Source organism: Leuciscus leuciscus (assembly GCF_965113295.1).
Source record: "Leuciscus leuciscus genome assembly, chromosome: 22".
Classification (NCBI taxonomy): domain Eukaryota; kingdom Metazoa; phylum Chordata; class Actinopteri; order Cypriniformes; family Leuciscidae; genus Leuciscus; species Leuciscus leuciscus.
In genome coordinates this window covers 22,141,250-22,153,732 of record NC_138746.1, presented here as the reverse complement: position 1 = coordinate 22,153,732, position 12,483 = coordinate 22,141,250, and the positions used below count along the sequence as shown (strand labels likewise).

Below are 12,483 nucleotides of genomic sequence, written 5' to 3'. Positions count from 1 at the left end.
GAACTTATTCCCAGGATGCGGTTCAAGTTCATAGCAGCATTCAAAGGGGACATCTAAATGTCACAGAAACAAGGTCAACTGGGCCTGCTTGTGATAAATAAAGATTCCATTACATCTTCACCACTTGTGGTCTAGAAGCAAAACATAGTAACTACAGTTTTTGAATTCTTCGTTTTCAGTTTCTGTTTTTCTCTGAATCTGAACATAGTTGAACTAAAACCGGATTTCAATCATAGTTTAATTTTTAATTTGTTTATGTAGTACTATGACAAAAAAAAATATATTAGTCCAATATCCATTTGCAGGTGAGTGATTTTCATTGTCGGCGCAAGATTTTGTAAGAAGAATTTTTAAAAATATATGGCAAAATGGAAATGTTGTGCATACTGTATCAGACATGGTAAAATGTTAAAACTGTCTTTGTATTGAAGATCTAATAATGTCCCCCTTGGTTTCAAATTTTGCAAAGTAGATGCTGTCACAATAATGGATGTGAATTGGTTAGAAATTACACTAATATAAAATCAAAAAGCACCTCACAGGAGACAAAGTAAGGGAGTAAGCTTCATTCTACCTTCATATTCTAATGACAACTAAGATGATGGAAAGGTCAGACATATTGTCGGGTTATGGTAGATTTTTAAAATGCTTAAAAAGTGAAATGGAACACCATAATCTCCTGAGAAGAGAGGAAAATCAAGAACTGAAAAGTAAAAAAAGTAAAATTTTACAAAAGCAAACTACATATTGTACAGTGATCATAGTATTATGCAATTCTATCAATGCTATGACAAGTTTTTGTGCTTAAGTACAGATTTTATTTGTAGATTGTATATGTATTTTATTATATTTTATATTAAGTTTTTACATTTGTCCATGCTGTTCATAATTTTTACTATAGGAATTGAAACAGATCTTGGATGCTGTATATGCTTTAGGTTGTGGGGATTATTCTTCTGAATAACAACCACAGAATCATCTAAACACAAGTGTGTGATTAAAATACTTCTATCCCTAATTGATGTAATACCTAGCATGGCCTTAAATGTACCCCTGAGATGAAACACTTGGTCGCTTGGAGGACTTCAGAGGCTTGTTTGGAATAAATCATTAGCTGTTATTCGCTCTCGTAATGACTATAGGACAAGATCTGCCATTCTGTTTGTATACTCACTTACTATATCAACTCCACTAATGTGCCATATATCTTTTTTTATATGAACATCTTTAAATCACAGAAATGTAATTAAATTTAGCCATTCAGCATGCAGTAAAAACTGTATTAGTGGCCTATGAAAGTGGTATGATCAAGCAATAAACTAGTGATTCAGTGAAAATTTATAGTAAACACTTATCTAATCTACTCGTTTATGTCATCTACTAATCTTTGAAATTTACTATAATACTAACCAATATTTTAATGCTATTAAACTATTGGTTTTGTGTAAAGAAATAATTTTGATCCTAAATCTGACATCCATTAAGACAGAGAAATACTATTTTTAATGTTTTGATTGATTGTTCCACCCCATATATTGTAATATACATACATTGTGTGTGCATATATATGTATATGTAGCAAGGTCGCTAATTTCTATTTTTTTTATGCTAGGAGTGTGAGGCTCATCCATGTCTTAATGGAGGCTCCTGTGTGGATCTTCTGGACAAATATGCCTGCATATGTGCAGATGGTTTCTCTGGGAAGAACTGTGACATTGACCAGAATGTGTGTCTGCAGACGTCTCTTAATTTCTCCCTGTGTTTCAATGGAGGGACATGTGTGGACGGACCAGGGGCCAACTTCACTTGCAGGTAAAAACAATACTTTAGACATTATGTAAACCTAGAGGAAACTTCTGATCCTTTTCTAATATGATGTTTAACAATTGTTGATTTGTCAGTATTTACTATCCTAGGATATACGTTTTCCAAAACCATAAGAGCCTAAGTCGATTTTTGCAATCTACTTATCCTTACAATGCTTTTAGGCAATGCATGCAGTACAGATCAGTGTTGGGGAAGCTACTTGGTAACACTTTATTTCAATAGTCCAAATTTGGACATTCTACTAACTAGAAGTGAGTCAACTAACTGTCATAACAGGATTAATAGACTGTTTTCTTAATATTTGCTAACACTTTGTTTTGTTGGTCCCCCTTCTGACTACTTGGCAACTACAAGTCAACTTATTCTACTAACCCGAACCCTAACACCTGACCATAACTTACCAGTCTACTGACAGTCTACTACAGTCTACTAATACTCTAATGAGAGTTAGTTGACATGTAGTTGAAAAGGTACTTACAGTTAGTAGAATGACTATCGAAATAAAATGTAACCAGCTACTTTAAACTGTAGCTATCGCTAAACAAAATAATACATATTAATATTGTTATTCATCATTTAAAGTATTAACTCTCATGGGTTACTTACAAATAATAGTGGAAGTGCTTTTGAGTTATCTTAGTGACTTCAAACTTTTGAGTCCATTCACCTAAAAGATTTGTTCCGATTCATTCATTGATTCTCATTCAGACTCAAAGCATTAAGTATGGAAGAGAATGAGAATAATTTGATCAAATAAAATATTAATTTGTTTGCAAATAGAACAAACTAAAAATAAAATTAGATGTAAATTTTTTTTTTTTTATATGTAAATTGTAATTGGTTACTGCCAGACACTGATCCAGATACATTTCCACGGTTCCTCTTGGTACTTTATAAAGGTCTGTAAGGTTGCCAGAGTGGCTGATTATGCAGCAGCTGCTACAACTTTATCGCTGAACTGAAGGGCTGAAATTGCATTGTGGTGCATTACACATTCTGCATAAAAGGGCCCATCCAACACATAACATATCTCATTATCTCTTCCTCCTAAGACAATATTCTAATGTGCATAAGCCCTCTGTCCAGACTCCCTGATTAGCTCGGCCGATAATGCTATTTGCAATTCTCATCATGTCTGCTGGACTGATGCACGGACGGACAGACAGCTGTGGAATGAGAAAGCATTGTCTGTCCAAATGAGGCCTCATTGGATTGATTTTCTCAAATGGAAAACAAACGCCCCCATCCCATTTTGTGTTTACTCTCATTTGAAATCACTTGCAGACTGATGACTCACAGGCCGATTTTATTTAAGCCTGTTTCATTTGGTAATGGACAAAAGCGAAAATTGGAGCTCAATCAGTGTTAAATCAGCTTTTTCTCATTTTGCATATATGTTAAAGATTCAGAACAGATTGAGTGTTGACATGTTCATATGAAAGCCATCAAAGCTGCCACAAAAAAAAACAAAAAAAAATGATTACATAATCTTTATGTAAATTACAAAAGATATGTTGCTGCTGCATGAATAGACATGCATGAATCCCATAGCAGATCTAGGCAGGTGGAGCTGGGGGAGTTGGAGGATTTCTGAGGAAATCTGATTGATCGCAGTGCAGGACTATATCCTAAAGCAAACAACGAACCAAACTATTTAAATGAGCAAAGAATCTCATTTGCTGCAGGATCTGCAGAGGCCAATCAGCTTTTGCCATGCGGTAATGATGTGATTGCTTGCAGAATGCATGTAAGGAAGCTGCATCCTCTAGAGTTTCATGACTGAACGATACATACAGTACAAACACACACACACACACACATACATATATATATACACTGTATATATGCAAAATCAGCAGTTATAAAACACGTTTAAAATCTGATGGTCTTTTGTATTATTGACTCAGTATATATCATAAACTTTAAATCGATTTAAATATATATATATATATATATATATATATATATATATATATAGGATCTATATCTAAATACGAAGAGTTCAGATGCAAAAGCCTCTAAGTGCCGTCTGAAATTTTCTTCTAGAATTATCATTTTTTGTCAAGCTAGTATATTTAAGTTCAGTAATTTCACTTAAATGGCAATTAATAGGTCATTTTTACTGAACTTAAATATACGAGCTTGATAAAAATGATAATTCTAGAAGAAAATTTCAGACGGCACTTAGAGGCTTTTGCATCTGAACTCTATATTTATAGGATAAGGATATACATATATATTTAAATCGATTTCAAGTTTATGATATATATTGGGTCAATTATACAAAAAACATGTTTCATAATTGCTGATTTACTTTATATCTTGCATGTTTCTGGTGAGATCTTTGTTCACAATTCAGGATTTATAAAAAATGTCTGACCCCCTGACTGGACCGGTACAGATATTATTTTAAGAAGTGCTGCTTCAGAACGCCTCTGGACACTTTGGAAAGAATATCTGTCAGTGTCTTTCATCTTTACTTGATCTAAATGGTAGCATTCACTGAAATGTGCAGTCTCTTTTTACTGGTGTGGGGACAGAACAAACATTTCCCTTTTTGAATTACACCTATTCACGTTAGTTAATTTTTTGATTTATGCAAAATAATTGTTATAATCTACTGTATCAAAGGTCCTAAATTGCATTTCGTTGCCTTGTACCTGTACTTGTGTAATGACAATAAAGTTGAATCAAATCAAATCAAAATCAAAATCAGCACTGTATAAGAGCTGCATTTCTACTCTTCAAAATGTGTCTTGTAGTGTTTAGTACACCAACAATCTGTTCATAATCATCAGCGTTCATAGTGTAATCACCATAACTAAAAAAAAAAGGACAAAAAATCCAGGCAATATTTTGAAATTTTTCTATATGCCAACAAACTCTGTTAATGAGACATTTCTCAGTTTGCTCACCATCTGTGTGGCAGCGCTTTCACAAGCTAAGCTGACCATATGTCTGTCATTAATTATATTTTTTCCTTTTGAATATTTGCTTTTTTGATGGGCTCAAGGCTGTGGCTCAGAAAGTCGTAGCATTCTGTTCAACCTTTTAAAGGGACATGTTTTTAGAGAATAAAAACATCTGATTCTCTGTGCAAAGTTTAAAGGAGGAATGCTTTCATTCAGCTGCCTGCCAGGTTTTGTGGGAGATTTCTGTGAGGTAGAGATGAATGAATGCTGTTCTGAGCCGTGCTTTAATGGGGCCATCTGCCAAGACCTCATCAATGGCTACCAATGTCACTGTCGACCAGGTGAGGCTTTAATGTTATCGAAAATATCTAATGTAATACAATATTAAGAGGCATTATATGTACTGTAGCAGTCTTTCACAGAATATGGCATTTGTGCTGCATAGACAGGGTTCCACAGTGAATAAAATAATTTCCCCATTTCCCAGCTTAAACGCGTAGACAATGCAAATTATGTGTTATCAAAATATTGCTTTGTTTGTTTATCCTGACCAACCCGACACAACATTTACTCAACCAATGGTGTGAGTTTGGGGACGGAACTACTTATTTCTCCCTACCATTGGAAAGTGCTTGGAAATCTGTTCGAAAACAATTAATTAAACCAAATATTTGAAATTTATGATACATTTAAAAAAAAATTACTACAGTATCATTCAAAAGTTTGGGGTCAGTACGATTTTTATTTTTTATTTTTAGAAATGATTAAAATGATACAATATGACAGTAAATACTGTTCTTTTGATCGTTCTAGTCAACAAAGAATCATGAGGGGAAAAATGATCATGGTTTCCAAAAAAAAAAAAAAACAGTTTTCAAAGTTGATAATAATATGTTTCTTGAGTAGCAGTTCAGCATATTAGAATGATTTCTGAAGGATCATGTGACTGAGGAATAAATTACCTTTTTAAATATATCAAAATAGAAAAGAGTAATGTATATTTCTCCTAGTTTTATGTTTTAATTAAAATTGCTTTATTGCCATGATTTTTTTGTCTCGCATCTTTGCTATTGTGGATGAAATTTAAAAAATATATATTATTTTACAAACTTTTTCATCAGTAACTCTGATCCTTATCCAAATATCACGAACGACTGGAAAAAGTCACAAAAAATGTCATTCATTGTAGGAACCCTGCATAGGAAATGCCATACATGTTTATGAATATCTTTTGTCAATGTTTTTTTTTTTTTTCTTCCTAACAATCTCATGTCTGAAGAACACAAGAGAGATAAAGATTTATGAAAAATCTTGGCTTCGTGCATCTTGATTCCACCATGCAGAAATCACTTACGTTCCTCTGGGGAGTAATTTGCTCTCGCTGGCTACTGAAACAGACACAAGCCTCATAGAGTATTAAAATGTATTCAGCCCTTCTGTATGTGTGCGCATGTGGATGCTTTCCAGAACAGGGAAATGAAGCAGGAATTGAGATGGTGTAGAAAACGTATGAGAAGCGGGAGGTGGGGGTTGTTGGTTGTGGGCTAACTGTGGCACTCTGGGTTTTTGTTCCTGGCAGGTTGGACAGGTCTTCACTGTGAAGATGACATTAATGAGTGCTTGCTGCAACCATGCAACCAGGGAATGTGCATCCAGAATGAGCCTGGCCATGGCTACACCTGCTTCTGTCGGCCCGGATTTGTGGTAAGTCTTCCTGAGTCCCCCACTCCCCCCTTTCTCCTCCTCCCTGAGCTCTTCATCTTCCCCTGAGGTGATTTTGAGAGAGACGCAATCCTGTTTGTCTTTCTCCTGTCAAGTATTCGCCATCCGTTTGTTTCCATTCCAATATTGCGATGGCCTTTAAATATCCTTGACGTCCTCAGGACGGGGAGGAAGCAGCGGGGCTCTTTAGTATTCAATATGCCTGTGGTGCTTTTCAAGTGAAGGGAAGCACAGATGTCACTTATCAATGACAGAATGTTCACTATTTACCTATTTTTATATTTGAATGTCTGCAGTGTTGCCTGTCGAAGTAACACTAAACAAAAAGATAAGCAATAAGATATGATTATTAATGTTAATCTAACTACTCTCCTCTGAAATTGACTTACAAGTACACTTAGTCATTTTTCCTAATTAAAAAGTTTTATATTCAAAGAAAAGAAAAGTACCTTTAAAAGTATAAAAATCATGCAAAAGCATTTTTCAGCATCCAACCTGGGAATCCACCCTATTTTCTAAATGCAAATATTGCAATATTGATCATATTGTGAATGATTCATTCATGCACATTTTTCTTCTTCTTCTTTTTTATTAGTTTTTTTTTTATTACATTTTTAATTAAAATGTCAGCCATTACAAACATTGTGAATTTCAGCACATGACCAGCTTAATACTGCTCCTTTTATCTTGGTAACCTTGCTATTTGTGGTTAAAATTAATTATATAAAAACGATTTTATTTTACATTGACTAACTAAAAATTTATCAGGGATGACTGTGATTATGGCATTTCTACTGTGGCATCTGACATCCGGTGTCCGATGATTTTGCAAAGACGTGTTCCCGGATCAACACATTTTGTTGATCCTGGAACAACATTCCTGTCTGAAAATGTATTCCTAACCCTATCCCTACACCTAACTCTAACCCTACCCAATAGTTGAAATGATAGGTGAATAACATTGATGTAGAAGCACCTAGTCCTGGTTGTAAGCCTAAATTTGACATAAACTGTAAACTTGTTCCTCAGATCTGATTGGTTGATTGGAATGTTGTTCCAGAATTAGCAAAAATGTTGGCTGCATCTGAAATTGCATACTTCCCTACTATATAGTAGGTGAAAAACAGTATGTGACAAAATAAGTATGTCCGAATTCACAGTACAGTAGGCAAAAAGCACTCTGGTGACCTACTTCTTCCAGCAAGATTCTGAAGTGAGCATATGATGGACATAAGTATGAATGGCAGTGAAGCAACGTAACTTCGCTGGTAGGTCAAATGATAATGACTACATGGCGAATGTAGTACGTCCAGATTACATTATACACACACTCATACTATATAGAACATGCTTTTTTAGAGGTTGTGTAGTAATTACTTCTTCAACATGAGTACCTACTCAAGAGAGTATGCGATTTCAGATGCAGCCTTTGATTCAAGAACATGTTGCACTTTGTGAAATCACGTTCACCTGCTGCATCCACAGCTCAAGGTGTCAGTATAAGATATCCAAGACCATTGTCATTATGTGGGTGGTGGTGGCGCAATGGATAAGACACATGCCTTTGGTGTGAGAGACCCGGGTTCGAATCCACTGTGAGACACCAATGTGTCCCTGAGCAAGACACTTAACCCCTAGTTGCTCCAGAGGCGTGCGACCTCTGACATATATAGCAATTGTAAGTCGCTTTGTATAAAAGCGTCAGCTAAATGAATAAATGTAAATGTAAATGTAAATGTCAGTGAATCAAACAGAAAGGCTTTTTTCTGATCAACACTGATCTTTACTCTGTTAAAAGCAGTGCTACAGGTATGCTTCGTAGACTTCCATTGAGTCACAGTGTAATTTTTTTCTAGTCTAATGTTCATTTTTGGTAATACTTTATTTTGATAGTCCACTTTAGATATTCTTCTACCTATAAGTAACTTTGCAACTACATGTCAAATACCTGTCATTAGAGTATTAGTAGACGGTCTGCTTAATATCTGCTAACACTTTATTTTGATGCTCCCCAACAGACATTCTACTGACTATACGTAACTTTGTAAGTACATGTCAACATATTCTACTAACCTGAACCCTAACACCTAACAGTCTACTAATACTCTAATGAGAGTTAGCTGGCATGCAATTGCAAATTAAAATAGTTAGCCTAACTGACATGTAGTTTCAAAGTTATTTTACAGCAAAGTAGAATGTCTAATAAAGTGTAAACAATTTTGTTTGCTGGGGTACCAGACAGGAATACTGTTGGTTGTATTAAAGTCTGGGTTGTCTTCAATTTAGTCAAGCTTTTAAAGCTGCAGTCCGTAACTTTTTTGGATTAAAAATTATCCATTTTTTTGAGCAAGTACATAACCAACCAGTGTTCAAATCAATCTGCTTGCCTTAGCTCGATTCAAAACGGTAAGCTTGTAATGATGTTTTTAATTCCAGTGGTACTGGTGGATTTCCACGGGAAATTCGAGCATGTCTTTGCATCATTACGTCACATCTGTACACATAAAGAAGGGGTCTCAGCTAGTAGAGTGTGAGGATGTTGGAGGTGGAGATTTATAGCCTTTTCTCACAGCATTTGATATAATTAAACTTATCAATTTGATGGCGGATCCAGAAAGGTTCAAACGACAATCACCAGTGACAACTGGAGATTCACCCGTTGTAAAATGCAAAAGACTTCGGACTTCGGAGTGGCTACATAAAAAAAGAGACTGCAACCGGGCCATGCGAAAACAAGGATAAATATCGTAAGGGCATTAAATGTAGTCACGCAATGCTGATGTTGTTAACATTAACAATTTGAGAACAAAGTATAATTTGCACGGTTTGACGTGATATGATAAGCGGTTGTTAGATTTAATCAGCGCGATTTACTGCTATGCTTTTTTTCCTATAGTTGGTCAGAAAAAAAGTGGATGTTACTTAATTGTTCAGATGACATTTTCCGGTTAAAATTCTTATGTTGGTCATATTTCCAAAAAGTAGAATCTGTGATTCCGAATGACAGTATCCACACCGGCGCGGTGACGGCCAGCCACACATTCTCCTCAAAACATTAGATTCATCCGTGCTGTGCCGTGCCGAGGCACAACCTACATAAAGTTGATAATTCCGCAAATAACTGCAATTGCAGATTTCAAACAGAGATGGCGACAAAGAGGAAAAACTACGGACTGCAGCTTTAAAGTAAGAAATTGTGCAAAGCCTGCATGCACAAAAATATGAACCTTTTACCTTGTTGAGAAGATGTCACACTTATAACTTTCAATACAGCACTCAATGTATTTAGTAATGGAAGTTCTCTTCAAAAAGACAAAGAAGAAAATGAATGGTTATCCACCAAAACTAGTACAGCAGAAACCATAATTGCTTCTGCTACTAGGCTGCTACTATAATTTACATTCTTATTCATCCAAATTTGAGTTCTGCACCACAATTGAATTCTAATGCCCCCAGCATAGTTGTGTACACTGCATTTTTCAGCATATTGCATCAAACTTTGTACTTCCTCACCGTAATGCCACATACTTGTGCAATTATTTCAGAAACCTTCCTTATTATTTTACTGCCAAAATTGTTGAACGTGGCATCAAACAATATCCCAGGCCTGCAGGCATTTCAATAACACTTAGAGAAAAGAAATTGTTGTTAGAAAAGTCTTTATTTTGTGTTTCAGGGTGAAAGCTGTGAATATAATTACGATGACTGCTTGATCCAATCATGCCCTGATGGATTTTCATGTAAGGATGGCATCAACAATGTCAGCTGTGCCCCAATGAAGACACACACGTCCTCTGTTCCTCCCATCTTGGTCGTCCCGTGGAGTACGATCCACCCCAGCTTAGAGTTACAACCCACTTTTGTTCCTGTGGAGAACTTGCAAAGCACTGAGCAGCTGACAGGTTGGTGGTAAAACCGCATATGCAATATTTTGTACTTTTGTCATACTTCTCTGTATTTTTAGAAACCTCATAAAATCTTAGAGGCCATATCATGCCCTTTTACAAAATCTTGATTTTGTTTTTGGGGTTTACTGGAATAGGATTTCATGCTTGAATGTTCAAAAAAAGAAATTTTTCACATATTTTACATAATTATTTTCTTAAAAGGTACATTAGGTAACTTTTGGGATTCTAGCGGTTAAAAAATAAAACTGCATGAATTTTGCAGAAGAACATTGTTTTGGTTGTGCTTCAGCTCTGTGTGAATGTGCGGATGAATATGGTTATCATACTGCAGTGCTCATAAAACATTGACTACTAGGCTTAAGAGATATAAGCAGTTTAGATGGAAAGGATCTCAAGCTGACTAACAGAAGACTCTACTGCAGCTCTATCCATTAATAGACACGGTATTCCAGCACAGAGCTGCAACAACGCATAATGAAATGACCCTTCACAATAGATAATGCTTTACAATGAACTCTGTTAGAGAGCTACATGTGGCAATTTATTACCTTACTCGCCTGTTGAGTAATAAAAACGCCATTTCTGTGTCACTTTTACAACATTTCAGACCCCTCAGTTCTCAGTTCAATCCATCTCAGAAAAGCCACGCCAATGTTGATTCTCATTTTATTTCCAACTTTCTCTCTCGTTGTGTCAGTTAACCTACAGTGTGCCACTCCTACACCATGCACGTGTCAAAGTAACCGAAACAACTTTCCTCTATTTATGGATATGACAAGACACGCATGGGCGAGTGACATAAGTGCGCAATTTCCAAAACTAAATAATAGGCTTACCTTTGTAAATCAGGGTGAGACAAAAAAATACTTTTTGGAAGAAGGATTGATGTATTGATTTAAATGTTGAACAAAAGTGACAGTGTACCTTTAAATGAGGAATATTGTGACGTGTTACCAGAAGAAAACTACTAAAACTTCTAAAGACTACAGTCGAGGCATTTTAGGGAGTTGCTCAAACAGCAACATTTACACACTAAAGAAAGTTGAACATTTTAAAAAAGCATAATAAGTGCTCTTTAAATCTTACAGAAATAAAATGTCTCTGAGTCACAGTCAGTTCCTCATGTAGAGCATGTGAACTCTCTGAATCCATTCCACACTGCAAGGAAGGAAAATGCTCTTGCATTTTAAGATTATGAGGTTGACTTCCACTGTACTGGCTGTTCATATTATTGGCAAAAGGATTGGGTAAATGAAAGACAACATGAACAATTGAATCCAACCATTGAGATAAATATTATTTATGAACCGCATATCGTTCTTTCAGTAAAATACAGTATATAATTTATAATGAAAAGTATATTATATAATGAAGCAAACACACAGGGGCAGTTCACCCAAAAATGAATATTCTGCCATAATTTACTCTCCCTTTTGTTGTTCTTAACCAGAGTGACTTACTTTCTTCTGCAGAACGCAAAAGACGATATTTTGATTAATTTTACCAAACCATTGACTTTTCCATTGTATGGACAAACAAAAGAGACATTTCTCAAAATATCTTCTATTATGTTCAAAAGATGAAAGTAAATCATACAGGTTTTAAATGACATGATGGTGAGTAAATGATTACATAATTTTCCTTTTTTGGGGTAAACTATCCCTTTAATATAAAGTTTCATTTGCCCACATTAAAGTAGTTGGGGGAAATTGTAACACCTTAAATATAAAATATTTATTTATTGTTAATTCATAATATTGAACTACTTCATGTAAAATGAGAGCCCACATGATCACTTGAAAATAATAATTAAATTTCATAAAGTACTATACTGAATAGTTTGTATCTTTATATGATACATATTATTTTAATAGTCAGGAATAATGTGTATTTAAAGCCAACTTGAAACCTACATTGTAATTATCTGTAATCAGATCTTTTATTAGGTGGTAGGCAGACACTTTTTAATTCCCAATATCAGTTTTTATGGAAAATTTCTCGTAAAATGAGATGGAGAGAGGGCTCTACTTAGCATGCGCTGGGTTATTGTCACTCTTATTTGTGAGTTTACAATTGCCTTCACACTATATGATATCAGTGACTACAACAACATA

The 12,483-nt window shown here is 35.2% G+C and overlaps 1 protein-coding gene across 1 annotated transcript in view; it reads left to right on the top strand.

The window, feature by feature from the left end:
* The window catches only part of eys (eyes shut homolog), a 241,572-nt gene that overhangs the window by 149,121 nt on the left and 79,968 nt on the right, over positions 1–12,483 (top strand). The window contains exons 26-29 of the mRNA XM_082154578.1: positions 1,613–1,812; positions 4,956–5,080; positions 6,319–6,443; positions 10,138–10,363. Of these exons, the coding sequence (XP_082010704.1) occupies positions 1,613–1,812; positions 4,956–5,080; positions 6,319–6,443; positions 10,138–10,363 (676 nt within the window). The remainder of the gene's footprint in view (positions 1–1,612; positions 1,813–4,955; positions 5,081–6,318; positions 6,444–10,137; positions 10,364–12,483) is intronic.